Source organism: Acartia tonsa, chromosome 5 (genome assembly GCF_053477335.1).
Source record: "Acartia tonsa isolate MP-2025a chromosome 5, ASM5347733v1, whole genome shotgun sequence".
In the NCBI taxonomy this organism is placed as follows: Eukaryota; Metazoa; Arthropoda; class Copepoda; order Calanoida; family Acartiidae; genus Acartia; species Acartia tonsa.
The window spans coordinates 7865632-7885416 of NC_137264.1; the positions used below are offsets into that span (position 1 = coordinate 7865632).

The window sequence follows — 19785 nt, forward strand, 5'->3', positions numbered from 1 at the left end:
TTAATTACAGAGTATTAAAAGTATTATTTTCTTTTTATTAAGCCATAAATAGCCTGGAACAAATGAGTGTTTTTTTAAATCGTCATTATTCGACATGAAAACAATACAAAGCCAAAATATATTCCTATGCTTGTTATCATCACTTTTTAACTTATTACTTTTGGGTTGATTGAAGAAAGAGTTGTAAATCAATGAGCACCTTTGTTCCATACCTATATTAATGTATGTCAAAAATCTAGACATTAAATGCATTTTATATAGAAATCAGCTCTCTCTCTTTCTATCTCTCTATTTGCTTGAAACTTTTGTGATTACAAAAGTTGTAATGTGTCTAGAGTATGGCTATTTTACAGAGTTTGCACTAATGGCAGCTTAAGTGAAGCTATTGAAAATTAGATAAATGGTTCAATTTATGTACTGTGCAGGCGTAGCCACCAGTTTGGTCGCTGGCAGCATTTACATAAAGTTACTGCTTCGTCCCCATTGTTCGATCCACTCTTAACTTTATTTGGTTTATTCATTTTAGGTTAGGTTAGGTAAATGTTAATGATTGCCACGTAGGGTTAGGCAATTTGCCCCACAAAGTTAAGTCCCCCGAAGGGGCTGGAAATATGAAAAAAGCTACTGTGAAAATACGACGAATCGCCCCTTAAGAGGCGATGTCACAAAACCGATATATAACTGATATAACTGCTATTGTGTATTGTATTTTTGCGGTTATTACAATATGCAGAAGTGATGGCACACACATAATATTAAATTTTATTTTACCTATACAGAAATGCATTAAAAAGTAAATGTTCATATTAAACAGTACTTTATGTGCATTTATTTTACGGGGAGGTTTATTACAATAGTCCCAAAAGTCTTATAATAACGTTTTTTTATTCGTTGGCTTATAATCTGGGGACTATTCTTGAACTTTGATTGGTTTGTTTAAACAGTTGAGTGTCCAAACGTTTCACCCGCTAATTGCAATCTACAGAAGGTGTAATTTAGTGTTTTATCGTTTGGGATGTACATCAATTTATCGGCCATTGTCTTATCCCTTTAGATCCCTGAATAGAACATAACGTCTATGACACGTATATTGCAGGAGCTTCACTACTAAGAAATACAAAAGTACATTGTGCACTCAAAATTGAGTTTCAGTAATGTCATTTTTGATAAAGAGAAAAGTGCAAAAAAAACTTAAGAGCTTTTCCAAGATTGTCTTTGTATGTCTGCCTTCTAAATCAAGGAATTGAACAATAAAATCCACAATTTAAAAACTGAAATTAAGTTTTGTTCCCCTTACCCCAAAAAACAAATTCGTTTTTTATAATTGATTATCAACTTTTAGATATGTCATGAAACTATTCTAATGCAATATCCTTACTCAATATTAACTGCAAACAGACCAACTAAGGCCTAAGACACATAGAGTAGCTTTGCTTAAGCTAAAGTGAAAACTTACCCCATTAAAAATGAGAATATAAAATGAGATTGCCATATCTGCTAATGTAGCTAAACAGGTTGACATCAACCAAGGTACCAGGAGGTTACAGTTACCCTAGATAGATAGATAGATAGATATATAGATAGATAGATAGATAGATAGATAGTTAGATAGATAGATAGATAGATAGATAGATAGATAGATAGATAGATAGATAGATAGATAGATAGATAGATAGATAGATAGATAGATAGATAGATAGATAGATAGATAGATAGATAGATAGATAGATAGATAGATAGATAGATAGATAGATAGATAGATAGATAGATAGATAGATAGATAGATAGATAGATTAGATAGATAGATTAGATAGATAGATAGATAGATAGATAGATAGATAGATAGATAGATAGATAGATAGATAGATAGATAGATAGATAGATAGATAGATAGATAGATAGATAGATAGATAGATAGATAGATAGATAGATAGATAGATAGATAGATAGATAGATAGATAGATAGATAGATAGATAGATAGATAGATAGATAGATAGATAGATAGATAGATTAGATAGATAGATAGATAGATAGATAGATAGATAGATAGATAGATAGATTGATAGATAGATAGATAGATAGATAGATAGATAGATAGATAGATAGATAGATAGATAGATAGATAGATAGATAGATAGATAGATAGATAGATAGATAGATAGATAGATAGATAGATAGATTAGATAGATAGATAGATAGATAGATAGATAGATAGATAGATAGATAGATTGATAGATAGATAGATAGATAGATAGATAGATAGATAGATAGATAGATAGATAGATAGATAGATAGATAGATAGATAGATAGATTGATGGATTGATAGATAGATAGATAGATAGATAAAAGCTTTAGAAATATGAAAATCATCCGACACGTAATATCTTTGATTAGCTAAATGTTTTTGGATCAGATACTTAGGAAATATTGGCAAGAATTTTCATACACTCACAAGGCAGGGAGGGGACATTAGCTGTTTATTACACTAGTCCCCAAAGTCTTATAATAACATTTTCGGATCATGGAAAGAAAACAAAGTCATTCCTTAATTAGGACAGAAGTCACCTTCCTAGGAAGGACATAAGTAGCTTCCCTTATGTGAGAATTTGTTAGATGAAGGGCATAACTTGTCTCCCTTAACAAAGATTTTGCAAGATGAAGGACATAAGTAGCCTCCCTTCACCACACAAAACCTAGCTTTTTGGTCCTTCACATAGCAAAATCTTGCATAAAATAGTTTATCTGTCCTTCACATAGCAAATTCTTGCAAAACATAGCATTTATGTCCTTCACATAGCAAATTCTTGCAAAACATAGCAAATTCTTGCAAATCATAGCAAATTCTTGCAAAACATAGCATTTATGTCCTTCACATAGCAAATTCTTGCAAAACATAGCAAATTCTTGCAAAACATAGCATTTATGTCCTTCACATAGCAAATTCTTGCAAAACATAGCAAATTCTTGCAAAACATAGCATTTATGTCCTTCACATAGCAAATTCTTGCAAAACATAGCAAATTCTTGCAAAACATGGCAAATTCTTGCAAAACATGGCAAATTCTTGCAAAACATAGCATTTATGTCCTTCACATAGCAAATTCTTGCAAAACATAGCAAATTCTTGCAAAACATAGCAAATTCTTGCAAAACATAGCAAATTCTTGCAAAACATAGCATTTATGTCCTTCACATAGCAAATTCTTGCAAAACATAGCAAATTCTTGCAAAACATGGCAAATTCTTGCAAAACATAGCATTTATGTCCTTCACATAGCAAATTCTTGCAAAACATAGCAAATTCTTGCAAAACATAGCAAATTCTTGCAAAACTTAGCATTTATGTCCTTAACATAGCATTTTGGTCCTTCACATAGCAAAATCTCACAAAACATAGGTTTTTCTGACCTTTTTCTACCAGGAGATCAGAACTAAATCAGAACACACATAACAAGAGTTTTACATAATTTAACTCTGCATAAATTATGATAATTCATTATTATTGCCCCTCCCCCCCCCCTATTTAAAATTTACCCCTGCATAAATTATGATAATTCTTTATTATTACCCCTCCCCCCCCCCCTATTTAAAATTTACCCCTGCATAAATTATGATAATTTATGCTGAGTTAAATGTACTGTTTGAACTTCTATCTAACAGGATATGAGAACTGGGAGGTTGTGACACAAAAGAGGCCAGCTATGGTGCCATGTAGGAAAAGTGGCATTGCATTCTAGGGCCTAAAAGGCGTCATAGCTGGCCCCTTTTCAGTCCATCATATGACATGGGAAGGAGGTTGAGGAGCATTTTATGCAGTCTAAATTCCCAAGAATGCAATGCCACTTTTCCTACATGGCACCACCTCCCATATGATGGACACAAAAGAGGCCAGCTATGACGCCTTTTAGGAAAAGTGGCATAGCATAGTGGAATTTAGGCTGCATAAAATGCTCCTCAACCTCCTTCCCATGTCATATGATGGACTGGAAAGGGGCCAATTGAATAATTGTTAATCTGAATGTACTATGTAAACACTCTTGTTATGTGTGTTCTGATTAAGTTCTCATATCCTGTTAGATAGAAGTTCAAACAGTACATTTAACTCAGCATAAATTATCATAATTTATGCAGGGGTAAATTTTAAATAGGGGGGGGGGAGGGGTAATAATAAAGAATTATCATAATTTATGCAGGGGTAAATTTTAAATAGGGGGGGGGGGAAGGGGTAATAATAATGAATTATCATAATTTATGCAGAGTTAAATTATGTAAAACTCTTGTTATGTGTGTTCTGATTTAGTTCTGATCTCCTGGTAGAAAAAGGTCAGAAAAACCTATGTTTTGTGAGATTTTGCTATGTGAAGGACCAAAATGCTATGTTAAGGACATAAATGCTAAGTTTTCCAAGAATTTGCTATGTTTTGCAAGAATTTGCTATGTGAAGGACATAAATGCTATGTTTTGCAAGAATTTGCTATGTTTTGCAAGAATTTGCTATGTGAAGGACATAAATGCTATGTTTTGCAAGAATTTGCTATGTTTTGCAAGAATTTGCTATGTTTTGCAAGAATTTGCTATGTTTTGCAAGAATTTGCTATGTTTTGCAAGAATTTGCTATGTTTTGCAAGAATTTGCTATGTGAAGGACATAAATGCTATGTTTTGCAAGAATTTGCTATGTTTTGCAAGAATTTGCTATGTGAAGGACATAAATGCTATGTTTTGCAAGAATTTGCTATGTGAAGGACATAAATGCTATGTTTTGCAAGAATTTGCTATGTGAAGGACATAAATGCTATGTTTTGCAAGAATTTGCTATGTTTTGCAAGAATTTGCTATGTGAAGGACATAAATGCTATGTTTTGCAAGAATTTGCTATGTGAATGACAGAAATGCTATGTTTTGTGAGGTTTTGCTATGTGAAGGACAGAAAAGCTAAGTTTTGCAACTTGAAGGACATAAGCAGCCTTCCTAATGTAAGAATTTGTCAGACAAAGGACATAAGTCACCTCCCTTAAGTTAGATTTTGTTAGATGAAGGACATAAGTAGCCTTCCTTAGACCAATTTTCAGTGACTTCTGTCCTAATTAGGAATGACTTTGTTTTCTTTCCATGATCCACATTTTCTTATTCGTTGGCTTAGTAACCTAGAGAACTTGAATTTTGATTGGTTAGTATATTTAGATGAGTGTCCAATCGTTGCAACCACTAATTGTAATTTACAGAAGGGGTAAAATTGAGTATCATCATTTGGGATATACATAAATTTGTCGGCCATTGTCTTTTCCCTTTAGATCCCTGGATTTTCATACACTCACAAGGTTTATAGATGGTTTTGTTCAGTTATATCACAATAACTCTTCTGTCTTAGCTAGCCATATTTTAAGTGTTACACTTGTCATACAAAAAAAGTCTTTTAACCCCCAAATTTTCACATCAAAGAAATAAAAACTCATGATATCCGTGCAAATTATTTAGTATCATATAAATTTAAGGTAAAATCTTTTATTAGACGAGTGGATCATACAAATTCAACTTCAAATTTGTGTTTGTTATAATTATCATATTCATCTGAATTTTGGTGATTCCAACAACAAGTACAAGTACAATGTTATAAGCCTCTATAATCAAGTTCTAAAAATGTAAGTATATCCTTAAACAGTATCCTGTATTTAAGAATTTTTGTAACATTTTTTTTTCAATTATGTTCAGAATTCTGCATATTCATTTCTGATACTCTAATGTTCGTTTGTCCTACCGTCCGCTTCGCTTTTATGGTTATTGTCATCCTTGTTTAAAGTAGACGTAAGATCTTACAGAATTCTATAATTCTGCATCAGTTTGTACTTAGAAATAGAAATTAGATTGTAAGAGCCAATATCATCAGAAATTAAGCGATAAGTAATAGTTTTTCTCGCATCGTATTATAAACGGCTTTCCACGGATATAGAATGTACAATTATGAGATTAAAACCAGTTTTCTTAGCCCCAAGGTGCCGAAGGCACCGGCTAAAAAAACTGGTTTTAATCTTATGATTGTACATTTTTATATTCGTAAAGCTGGATATAATTCGATGCTAGACATAGTTTTTTCGTATGGATGAAAACCGGTTCCTATCCACCGGATTTGAAATATTCCAGTATGGTTTCGAAAACGATTAATATCCGCTGGATTAGAACAGGATCTCAGTCATAGTGAAAATCATGTATACCAACGCAATTAAGAAATTTTCCACGAATATAAATAAAAATCCTATAATTTAATAATTAATATTGTTGCCACGGACCTTCGGCCCCTCGGGGCTAACAAACAGGTTTTAATCTTATATTTTTAAAGTTCCGCGTAAATCTGCCTATAATACGATGCGATAAATAACAATTAAAATTCAAAATTTTATTATTTAAATTAGATATCTTCATAGTTCTGTTGCTGCTACTTCCCTAGCACCTAGAGGATCGGAATGGCACACAAAAATAGCCTTAATCCATTTATAATCCTATGAGAAGATTTCCTAAAATGAAGGACTTAATCGGTTCAGTAGAAAGCGGGAAAAACAAAGAAAAAAAACTTACCACTTAAAGAGGATTAATTTAAAGGCTAGTGGCTGTACCAATCAAGCCTTCGAGAGAGCTTTTTTGAGAAAACGATTCTGTTAAGTAGATCTTTTCATGAAAATACTCTTTTTCGAATTTTAGTCTTCTGCTAACCTAAAAAGTTACTTTAGGAGCCTAGAAATACATGTACAAAATTTCAGCTCTCTATCTCTACTGGCGACCTAGCGCCAGGCATGTAAAATATCAACAAATAACGGTAGCACGGCGGTTTTAACAATATCTCACCAATGTGCAGGTTTTAAGCTCTTCTGCATATTTCAATTTAAACACATAAGGACAAAGATATATTATCCCAAAAATCTTTTGTCAAAGTCTACTCTACACCTAGCGCCAGTCAGTTTTCTAAAATCATGCATTTTATACCTGTGAAAATAGAAATCGCCAGTGCAAGGTGTAGAGTAGACTTTGACAAAAGATTTTTGGGATATTATATCTTTGGCCTTATGTGTTTAAATTGAAATATGCAGAACACCTAAATTCATCTTCCAAGCCATTCTCTAGGCATTTTAATTTTTTTTATGAAATAACGGGATTTCAAAACTGCCCTTTGAAAAGGCCTAAAAAATATCTTTTTTTGTCACTTTTTTCACTGCTTATAGTTACAACTTATTAAGATATTATGCTCAGTTAAAAAAAATCGGCGCCTCCAGCACCAAAACCGGCAAAAACTGGCAGTTAAACTTCTGTGCCCCTACTTGCCCCCCTCTTTGGCCAAAAGTAGTTATCTCAAGAAGTAAAAGAGATATCAACACACAGAAAGAAAGCCTTTTAAATAAAACTGAACTAAGTAACCATTACACATTTAATTTTGGGACTTTCCTTCTAGGCGCTTGTGGAGCAAAAGACCCACCAAAACACTAATTATATGAGTTCTGAGCTTATTTTTAAAGATATCAACCTGATTTTTTAAAAAATCTTTTGTTACCATAATTGAACTCAGTACCATTTACAGATTTCATTTTGGGACTTTCCTTCTAGGGGCTTGTTTGGCAAAAGACCCCCAAAAACTAAAAATATGAGTTCTGGACTTATTTTTAAAGATATCAACCTAATTTTTTTTGAGAAAACTTTTTTTCACATAACCAAACTCAGCAACCTATACAGATTTCATTTTAGGACTTTCCTTCCAGATGCTAGTGGAGCAAAAGACCCCCAAAAACACAAAAAATATGAGTTCTGAGCTTATTTTTAAAGATATCAACCTGATTTTTTTAAAGAAAATTTTTTAAATAAAACTGAAATTATCAATGATTACTCATTTCATTTAGGGACTTTTCTTTGAGGGGCTTGTGGAGCAAAAGACCCCCCAAAACACAAAAAATATGAGTTCTGAGCTGATATTTAAAGATATCAAACTGATTTTAAAAAAAGAAAACTTTTTTAACATAACCAAACTCAGCAGAGGCGTGAAAGCTTTTTTTTTGGGGGGGGGGGGTAAAATTTGCTTTGGGGGGGGGGGGGGGGTAATTACCACCCCTGAAACCTGTTGGCCGGGGCAAATTTTGTTTACCTTCCCAAAATTTATCCCCAAATTTTTAAAGAAAATTTTTAAAATAAAACTGAAATCAGTAATGATTACACAATTCATTTTGGGACATTCCTTGTGGAGCAAAAGACCCCCCAAAACACAAAAAATATGAGTTCTGAGCTGATATTTAAAGATATCAACCTGATTTTTTAAAGGAAACTTTTTTAACATAACCAAACTCAGCAGGGGCGTCCTAGCTTTTTTTTTTGGGGGGGGGCACCCCTAAATTCGTTTGGGGGGGGGGGTAATCCCCACTTTACCCCCCCTCTTGGACGTCTATGAAACTTAGTAATGTTTACAGATTTTATTTTAGGACTTTCCTTCTAGGGGCTAGTTGGGCAAAAGACTCCCAAAACTAAAAATATGAGTTCTGAGCTTATTTTTAAAGATATCAACCTGATTCTTTTTTTAAAACTTTGTGAACATAACCAAACTCAGTAACATTTACAGATTTCATTTTAGTATTTTCCATCTAGAGGCTTGTTTGGCAAAAGACCCCCAAAAACTAAAAATATGAGTTGTGGACTTATTTTTAAAGATATCAACCATTTAGGAGGGATAAACAATTTTGAATACCCCCCCAAAATAAAAAAATCTCTAACAAAAAAAATACCAAATATTTAATAAAATTTAAATTACCCCCCCCCAAAAAAAAAAAAAAATTTTACCCTGGGGGCAAATTTTGTTTAACAACAGATTTCAGGGGGGGGGTAATTACCCCCCCCCCTCCAAGCAAATTTTACCCCCCCCAAAAAAAACTTGGATGCCCCTGCTGAGTTTGGTTATGTTAAAAAAGTTTTCTTTAAAAAAATTAGTTTAATATCTTTAAATATCAGCTTAGAACTCATATTTTTTGTGTTTTGGGGGGCCTTTTGCTCCACAAGCCCCTCAAAGAAAAGTCCCAAAATGAAATGTGTAATCATTACTGAGTTCAGTTTTATTTAAAAAATATTTTTAAAAAATCAGGTTGATATCTTTAAAAATAAGCTCAGAACTCATATTTTTTGTGTTTTTGGGGTATTTTGCTCCACTAGCACCTGGAAGGAAAGTCCCAAAATGAAATCTGTATAGGTTGCTGAGTTTGGTTATGTGAAAAAAGTTTTCTAAAAAAAATTAGGTTGATATCTTTAAAAATAAGTCCAGAACTCATATTTTTAGTTTTTGGGGGTCTTTTGCCAAACAAGCCCCTAGAAGGAAAGTCCCAAAATGAAATCTGTAAATGTTACTGAGTTCAATTATGGTAACAAAAGATTTCAAAAAAAATCAGGTTGATATCTTTAAAAATAAGCTCAGAACTCATATTATTAGTGTTTTGGTAAGTCTTTTGCTCCACAAGCCCCTAGAAGGAAAGTCCCAAAATTAAATGTGTAATGGTTACTAAGTTCAGTTTATTTAAAAAGCTTTCTTTCTCTGTGTTGATATCTCTTTTACTTCTTGAGATAACCACTGTTTACCGAAGAGGGGGGCAAGTAGGGGCACAGAAGTTTAACTGCCAGTTTTTGCCGGTTTTGGTGCTGGAGGCGCCGATTGTTTTTAACTGAGCATAATATCTTAATAAGTTGTAGCTATAAGCAGTGAAAAAAGTGACAAAAAAAGATATTTTTTAGGCCTTTTCAAAGGGCAGTTTTGAAATCCCGTTATTTCATAAAAAAAAATTAAAATGCCTAGAGAATGGCTTGGAAGATGAATTCAGGTGTTCTGCATATTTCAACTTAAACACATAAGGCCAAAGATATAATATCCCAAAAATCTTTTGTCAAAGTCTACTCTACACCTAGCGCTGGCGATTTCTATTTTCACAGGTATAAAATGCATGATTTTAGAAAACTGACTGGCGCTAGGTGTAGAGTAGACTTTGACAAAAGATTTTTGGGATAATATATCTTTGTCCTTATGTGTTTAAATTGAAATATGCAGAAGAGCTTAAAACCTGCACATTGGTGAGATATTGTTAAAACCGCCGTGCTACCGTTATTTGTTGATATTTTACATGCCTGGCGCTAGGTCGCCAGTAGAGATAGAGAGCTGAAATTTTGTACATGTATTTCTAGGCTCCTAAAGTAACTTTTTAGGTTAGCAGAAGACTAAAATTCGAAAAAGTGTATTTTCATGAAAAGATCTACTGTTAAGTCTTGAAATAAAATCTTTTTATTAAAAAAGTTTTTTGCATTTCAGTAACAGTGGACTGATCGATTCGGCCGTTGAAGAGATTGCAATGGACAAAAACATATATCATTTAATGATTCACTTATTCTTTTATCTCTACATAAGTAGGATTATAAGATAAGCAGGGAGGGAGGGGACATTGGGCTGTTTTTTTACACTATTTCCCAAAAGTTTTATAATAAAGTTTTGTTATTCAGTAGCTCAACAACCTTGGGGACTTTTATTGAATTTTGATTAGTTGGTTCATTTAGTTGAGCATCCAAAATCACTCATTATAATCTAAAGAACATCTAATTTTGTTTATCATCATTGGGAATAAACATCAATTTATCGGCCCTTGATTTATCCCTTAAGATCCCTGAAAGATAAGAGAAAATCTCTGAACCATTATACAACTCATCCTTATCTTTAAAAATACGTAAATGATAATCTTTAAAAAGAAATAAATAGCGGATTTACTCGCCACGTTGAACTCTTAGATAATGAAAATACACAGAAAAATAGAAGCTCTTTATAGTGCATATAACAAAACGAGTATAAAACGAGTCAGCTTTTACTGCCTTATAAAAAAATGACGTCATACAATACAAATGACCAGTGATAGGCCAGTATATATTTTACCATTGGTCAATTACAATGTATACAGGCCTATCATTGGTCAAATATACTGCATGACGTCATTTTTCATTAGGCACAATAAGCTGCTTCTCTAAAAACTTTTGGCCGAAACATCCTAAATGACGTCATTTTACCAAATAGGTTCTCCTTATTTTAGCTGTTTCCCACAAGTTTTAAGCTATATTGTGGAAGGTTTTGAACAAGGACGCCATTTTACTCCCCCCCCCCCCAATAAAAAAATTACCCCTCCCCCTTAAAAAAATTTTACTCCCTCCCCCCAAATAAAAAAGCTTGGACGCCCCTGGTTTTGAAGCTGTTTATTCCCAAAGGTTTGCATTTTAGTGTTTTAAAATCACTTTTTTAGAGCAGCCTGATTGACCACTGGTAAAATGTATATTGGCCAATCATTTGTATCGTATGGCGTCATTTTTTATAAGGCGCTCTAAGCTGCTTCCTTTTTTTCAAATAGAAAATTAGTCATTGAGTGACTACATCTAAAAATAAAGAGAGTAAGGCAGGGTGGGGAAATTAAGGGTTTGTCTGAAAGACAATCTGTCTATAGGGATCAAGTTTTTGGCACCAAATATAGGACTTGAGGTCCGGTTTTAGGAACCTAGTCACACCAAAACTTATGACAGGCAATAACAGAGAAATACCTAAGATTCTTATGTGATTATTTGTAATTATTAATTAGAGGACTGAGTCTAGGTTACTTTAATTAGTAGTACACATTGCTAGGGATTAGGTACATTTATGAAGTTAGTTGTATTGTCGGGATGGTAGAAGGTTCAAATCTTGGCAATAAAATATTGCTATTATTAAAAATGATGATATTTAAGTAAAGTTATCCCATTACATAAAGTATAGCGGGTTTTTTTCTGAACCTTAAGATTCCTTTCTATTAAACTGATTAATTTATCTTGTATAGGAAAGCTTCACAAGGGTCGAGGGTTGGCTTATAGTCGATTTCAATTTTAGATTTAGTTCTTGGGATGGTTTTAGACTATTTTTCTGTCTACTATCTACCCCTGTTGAATACAGAGCCCCCTAGATACTAGGTGCGCACCTGCTAGTGTCTTCTATACTACACATTATGTCAAAACTGGTTTCATTATGTCGGAATCCAATTTCAATTGTTTACGTTGTCTATTCAATAAAACTTGCCAAAACTGACATATTATTGACAATGCACAATGACATTTTGAAGATTTTGAAGTGCATAGAAAAAAAACTTTAAGGCCAAAAAGGACGTGTGATCAAAGGGATTGTATCTGTAAAATCTTTATACTTTTGATCTCAGTTTTTAAAAGTAAAAATAATATTTTTCAGGTGGAATATTTTTTCCCAAAAAAGTATTAAACCTTTACTGTAAGAATCTTGACTGTAAATGATAACCATAACGGACCATCTGCTAACAAGATCCTTTGCTACAGACAGGCACACACAGAGAAAAACAACCTGTTACTTTTGTATCCAAGTCCATATCTTTAAAATGCAACAATTTTAGATTTTACTTGTCCTTGTTTGGGAGAATGAAAGGAAACGTTTTTCACGCCCTTTATCTTCTTTTGTTGTAAGTAATGCATAAAATTATTGGATGGAGCGTGGACACAATTCAGGAATATGGGGAGCAACTTATAGTGCCTATAAAAGAGTGACGTCATATAATAAAACAGACCAATGAAAGGCCAGTACATATTTTACCATTGGTCAATTAAAATGTATACTGGCCTATAATTGGTCATTTGTCTTGTATGGCATTATTTTATAAGCTGCTTTGAATATGGGCATGAATTTGTTAAAAATCTCTGAAAGAGACAATTTAATTATTTTAATTTTTAAAAAGCGAATCTTTTCTATAATTAGGATTTGTCCATCTTTCCGTGCGTCCGTCCATAACGTTTATCTCATATCGTTGATTCATAATTATATATTATTTTTAAACTTGGAATGGTAATTCCTGTAGTAGTAAGGTACGATTTAGATGGCGTAGAAACTCTACATTCGTTACCAGAATGTCCGTACGTCCAATCAAAACATCTTGATTTTTTATTTTTTTGACAACAAAATTTATGTGATTTAATTATCCTATTTGTCTGATTTTTGAAATACCAATTCCTAGGATAATAAGGTACAATGATACAAGCGAAGCATCTCTGTAGTCGAGTCCTGAAAGTGTAAGTATGTCTATAAACAATTAAACTATACCCTAACCCCTGAGCCAAAAAAGTGAAGAAAATTGGCAAATGCTTTTGTTCATTGCATTAATTACAAAAAAAGGAAACCGGCACATTTATCTGAAAAATAGAAGAAAAAAGAAAAATATGCAATTTAAAATTGTTGCATATTTATATATTTAGAATTCCTAATAGAGCCGTAAACTTGGTTACATACATGGGATATGACGGAAGAGAAATTTAATGCTATGAGTTGCAAGAAATCGTTAAACCCTAAAAAGCTGAAAATATATCCTTCTTAGTCAAGAAGATGACATATTTTGACTGTTATATTAATTTACGTAGGGGGACAAAGTGACTCAAAAATCAGCCATGTAACGTCATAAAAATAAGGGAGAAGAGAGGAGAAGTAGGAAAGAAAACCCTTAAAAAAGAGATGAATAATCCTTCATTTTTATGCTGTCATATGGCTGATTTTTTTAGACACTTTGTCCCCCCTACTAATTAGCTCCCATTGCTTCCACCCAAAATTTAAAAGATGCATGATTTTCACGTATGTAAAGTTATGGAGAACAAAAAATTCATATTTTTGCCCTACTCCTTTATCCCTGCTCCAATTCATATTAAATTCATTTAAGTTTATTTAATTTTAGTATGTTTGACTTTAACAAAACATTTAACTATTTACAAATGATGCAAATGCTATAGAATATACGTGGATGATATTATGACAGGGGGGAATTTGTCGTCAATTTAGGTAACTAACATGAATACCCTTTAATGGTCAGTTCGTTCATCCAGTATAGGGGAGGGGATGGAGTAAAGGGTGGATCGTTTTTTATCCAGCTACAAGTTTCACTGTATTAGAGTACATGATTATCTGATGTAACATCCAATCGATAAGGAATTCATTATTATAGTACATTAAATGCCCCACCCCCCCCCCCAATCACCGGTCGCCGGAAGGGAAAAGCAGTTTTTTGAAACAGGCTCTCTGAGATTATTACAGATTCTGATATCCTATTATATAAAGAAGTAAGCGTTTTTTTGTCTGTCCCAAAGGATCTCACTAACCGCTGAACCGATATTGTTCTCCTTTAAAGTGAAGCTTCTTATAGGTCCTGGGAAGGTTTTAAACTATTTTTGGGGAGGGTGTCTTAACCCCATTCCCCCCCAAAAAAAATTTTACTCTTTTAAAACTCTAATTTAAAATGGGATGAGGTCGACTTTTCTTCCTCAATTGCCCATAGAGGCTTCTAGGGGCGTAGCCGCTAGTATACATATATAGACTAATGAAAAATGCAAAAAACGAAATTAAAAGCGTTCCTTCTTGGGAGAAAATGCGGGAAAAAGATTTTAGCTATTTTTAACCTAAAATACACATTTCAAAGACAATTTTTAATTAAGCTAAAATTGAAAGTACCCAAAATATACAATTTTACCTATATAAAATAATTATATAACCAATAATAATATAATTTGAAAAAGGCTTGTGTAACAAGTATCAAACTTAAAATTCAAGAAAAAACTGCATTTTTAAAACTTGTGTATACTTCAGAGGATAGCTCAAAAACTTATAATAGAACAATGTGTGTATATTTTTTTACAGGCATGCCAATGTGAATTTAAGGTTAAAAATAGCTAAAATCTTTTTTTCCCGCATTTTCTCCCAAGAAGGAACGCTTTTGATTTCGTTTTTTGCATTTTTCATTAGTCTATATATGTATATATCAGAATCTGTAATAATCTGAGAGAACCTGTTTCAAAAAACTACTTTTCCCTTCCGGCGACCAGTGCCATATCAGACTTTAAAAACTAGAGAAAGTTTTTTTGGCTATATTTATACTGTTTTGCAAGTTTTGGTCGTCATTGTCAATAAATTACTGAATATGACAATATGATAATTATATAGTAGTTGCGCTACTAATAAAGATCTTTGTAATTAGCGAGAAAAGATCCATTTATATCACTTACTTACAAAAAGGGAACATACACCTAACAAAAAAAGATTAATTGCCTTCTGGCAAAAGAAAAGTTTTTATTCATGTATGCTAAAAGTATAAAATATTATTTTTCCAGTATTTAATTCTGTATATTAATGTTAGTCAGTTCGACTGAAAGCATTAGCTAAAGCATTTAGTGTAAAATAGATTTTAACGAAAAGTTCTACAGTAAATTATTTTCAATATTTGCCAAAAAATGTATTGCTGCGCGTCTTATAAAATTGATTATTAACATCTTTCCAGTATGGCTTCGAAGCCGATTAATATCACCTGAATAAGAACTGGTTCTCAGCCATACTTATAAACCATGTATAGCGTCGTATTTTGACAATTTTCTACAAATATTAAAATAAAAATCATAAAAGGTACTAGTTTTGTTAGTCCAGGAATTCGGCCCCTCAGGGCTAACAAAACCGAATCCTATAACTTTTTATTTCAATATCTGCGGAAAGCTGTCTATAATACGATGCGATAAATAACTATTCCTATCCCCAGTCTTTCCATTTTTCCTAAGTACTTCCTTATTATCAAGGGATTATCATGAATAATGGAATACACTTTTGTCCGGAAAATAAATCTACGAGAATAGATGTATAACCAGACAACTACCTGGATCCCCCTGTTGGGAACCTTTATCGTCTGCTAACGAATTACTATCTGCTCTTTTATAGCCACTTGGCTGTGTTAATATTCCCGATGCTATTTGTTGATTTTAAAAGACCAAATTAAGAGTCGGCACAGGGTCCTCGGGGTGGGGACATACAGATATTTAACCCCTATCCCTCTCTTGTTTTACTCTAATGTCCTAAAGGGGGATTCTTTAAAAATAATGATGTAACGTTTAAGGAGTAACCGCACCACTAACATTTTTTGGAACCATACATTTTTTGGAATTTCAAAATGTTCTAAATATTAAATTATATTTACAGCTTTTGGAGATTTTAACATAAACAAGGATGACATCCATAAAAGCAAAGCACTGAAACGGTAAGACAAACGGACATTAACACTTGTATAGTGTCTAAACTGAATAATCAGAATATAAAAGTATAAGAGTCAACGCAAAAGTGTAAGTAAAATTGTTGAAAAACTGCTTGATACAGGATAATGTTTATGGACATACTTACATTATTATAACTTGATTATAGAGTTGCTTCGCTTATAATATTGTTCTTTGTTGTCCCAGAAATCAACATACCAAAAATCAGATCAAACGGATAATTAGATCACATAAAAATTTATTGTTAAAAAAGTAGAAAAATTAACATGTTTAAAATAGACATACGGACATTCTGGTAATGATTATAGAGTTGCTACGCTTTCTAAATCGTACCTAACTACTACAGGAATCATCATGCAAAGTTTGAAATCGATAGGACAATTCTAACATGCCTAAATTAACGAATAAAAGCTATCTATCTCGGACGGACCTACCCTAATTATAGAAAAGCTTCGCTTTTAAAAAAGGTTAAACAGACCAAATTTGGGGTTCCGATTGTTTATTTTTAAGGACTGATCTTCCTGTTATTTAAAGCATAGCTTTTCTATAATTAAGTTTAGACTTGTACATTTCTATTCTACTTATTTAGTTCTGATACTCTACAAGTAATGTTTGTTTGTCCTACTGTTTCAGAGCTTAGCTTTTATGGATGTTGTCATCCTTGTTTCTAAGCATTTAGATTGGTAGCATAAGAAGCTAAAGCTACATCCCAGACAACTTGCAAAATATTATTTAACATTTAAAGTTTATCCTTATAATAATGTATATCTTTTGTCTGTTTGTTTGTCTGTCTCTTGAACTGAAAGATCTCACTAACCGCCGCACCGATATGTTTCTCCTTTACAGTGTAGCTTCTCATTGTAGGTCCTGGGAGGGTTTATAGCTATTTTTGGGGAGGGGGTACCACCACCATCCAAAAAAAACATTATATAAATCCCAAGATATATAGGCAGATGGACATAGAATGGGTAGATAGATAAATCCATGAATAATTTGTAAGTGTTGACCTTGTTTGTTGGCTGATGGCCATATTAACCTGATTATTGCCACCCTGGCTGTCCTGCGGGGACAGGTATTCTCAATATTAATTCTACTACAACCATAACTTCTAACTTTCGACTATTTGTGAGGCAACATCAAAATCACCAACATCTTAAGTGCAAACAAAGATAACAACATCCATAAAAGCGAAGCTCTATAACGGTAGGACAAACGCACATTAACAAAGGTAGAGTGTCATGGATGAATAATCAGAATATAAATGTATTAATGTATAAAAGCCGAAACAAAGTTATAAGTAAATTTGTTGAAAAAATGCTTAAATACATCATAAAATATAAATTTGAGGACATACTTAAATTTTTAGGACTTAGATTATTTAGATGCTCCGCTTATAACATTGTACTTTGTTGTCCTAGGATCGAATCAGTATTCAAAAAATTAGATCAGTCGGAGAATTATATCACATAAAAATTTGATGTTAAAAAAGTTAAAAATTCGTTATTATTACTGTGCCACTCATTAAAAAGTTATTCTTGTTATATTACATCTCCTGGACATAATGATGGATATAATTGTTCTTGTTTGAAAGGATTATTCACCTCATTTATATTGCATGCTACATTTAATTCAAATTCAAATTGAATTACCCTTTTTAATGTCCATAATATAGAGGGAAAAGGGTTTCATATTTAGCAGCGAAGCTACTTTAACACTTTTTTGTCCGTGTGTTTGGAAAAAAGTGGGTGGATATGGCTCCCCTTAGTTATCCTTGGTTGTCGGACCTGACGTTAAAGGGTCATGGACAACAGCCTAGCCTGTAAAAGGTATAATTGATAGGTGGTTGTAAAGATCCAAATATAATCAAAGAGTATTACAATACATACAAATTTTAAAAGATTAGATAGATAGATGTATAGATAGTTTGGAGATGGTAAAAAATAGATAGATACAACATAAGAATAGTTATTTCCCACATCGTATTATAAACAGCTTTCCGCGGATAGAGCATGTACAATTATAAGATAAAACACAGTTTTTTTAGCCCGTGCCTTCGGCACCTCGGGGCTTTAATTTTGTGATTTTTATATTCGTAGTAAGCTGGATATAATACGATGCTAGACATAGTTTTTTCGTATGGATGAGAACCGGTTCCTATCCACCGGATTCGAATGAATACGAGAAAAACAATTAAAAGAATTACCTTTTTAATACCCACAATTAAAAAGGGTAAAGATATCATCACTAAATAGTTAATAATAGATAAACATTTTATTATTTTTATTTTTGAGTAAATTTTTGTAAAATATAAATGAACAACTATTACATATTAGTGCAGCTACTCTATATTTTTTGTTTACTTTCAATAAAAAAAGATTGTTGGGTTTCTTATGCTAATAATTATTCATCTTGGCGTTTTTATACACTCTCATTAAGTTCTATACAGCTTTGTTTCTATGTTATATCATTTACTTTTTGTTATTATGCCCTCCCACGTAACATTGTTTCCCTGAAAAGTACAACCAAGACGTTAAATCCTTACTACTTTACATTATAGACTAGTTAAAGTCGGGTGAGTTCAAGAAAATAGCCTAAATTTAGCTCAAGACATTTATTAAGCTTCCCTAAAAAGTACAACCCATTTAGACCAGCAAAATTATACTTTATATGATAGGAATATGCATGCAGAGTAAGGGAATCTAAGCTAAATAAATGCGCTATTCTTGAGAGAAAAATACATTTATGAAAATGACTTGCAAGGACCATAAATCAAATAAAACTGTGACATTACAATTATGTTGTGCATGCACTTCCGCATACTACAACACTCAAAAAATTTCAGTACACTAGTCCCCAAAGATTTTTGATAACGTTTTCTTTAATACTTTAGGAGTTTAGTAAATTTTGATAGATAGGTGAGTGTTTGAATGTTTCAACCACTAATTTAAATATACAGAAGGGGTACTTTTGCGTATCATTGTTGGGGATGTACAATGAACATCAATTAATCGATCATTGTCTTATCCCGTCAGATCTCTGCAAAAAAATACACAAATTTCTAAGAAGTAGCAAGATTCCTTTTTGTCTGAAGTTAAAAATCTCGGAAAATGCTAGATAAAACTGGTTGTACTTTCCAGATATGCCTCTTAATGTCTCAAGGTGGTTTAATGCTATTTACTGAACTCCCTAAACTTTCTCCTAGAGGCTAAGGCTCAACAATTTTTTTAAAAAGCATATTGGCAGTTGGCTGTTTCAAACAGAGAAAAAATATTTTTGTTCCTTAATTCAGTTAAGGTTAGAATTTTAGTAAAAGTTAAATATGCCCTGTAGAGGTGTAGAGGTGCTAGAAATATGGTCAAGAAATATGTATAAGTATAAGCATCGGTCAGTTTGTATTGCTTTATCAGTTTACTAGCGGCTATGCCCCCTAGAAGCCTCTAGGGGCACTTAAGGTAGGAGGGGGAAAAGTCGACCTCATCCCATTTCAAATTTGTGTTCAAAGAGTAAAAAATATTTTTTTTGGGTGGAGGGGGTTGAAGACACCCTCCCTAAAAATAGTTTAAAACCTTCCCAGGACCTATAAGAAACTTCACTGTAATGGAGAACAATATCGGTTCAGGGGTTAGCGAGATCCTTCGGGACAGACAAAAAACGCTTACTACTTTATATATTAGAAC

General features: G+C 32.8%; 1 protein-coding gene across 1 annotated transcript in view; it reads right to left on the reverse strand.

The window, feature by feature from the left end:
• LOC145318667 (uncharacterized) overlaps window positions 1-19785 on the reverse strand; it is a 99161-nt gene that overhangs the window by 41031 nt on the left and 38345 nt on the right. Inside the window, exons 5-6 of the mRNA XM_080160105.1 lie at window positions 18312-18352; window positions 1457-1552 (exon numbers count right to left, since the gene is read on the reverse strand). Coding sequence (XP_080016231.1) covers window positions 1457-1552; window positions 18312-18352 — 137 coding nt within the window. The remainder of the gene's footprint in view (window positions 1-1456; window positions 1553-18311; window positions 18353-19785) is intronic.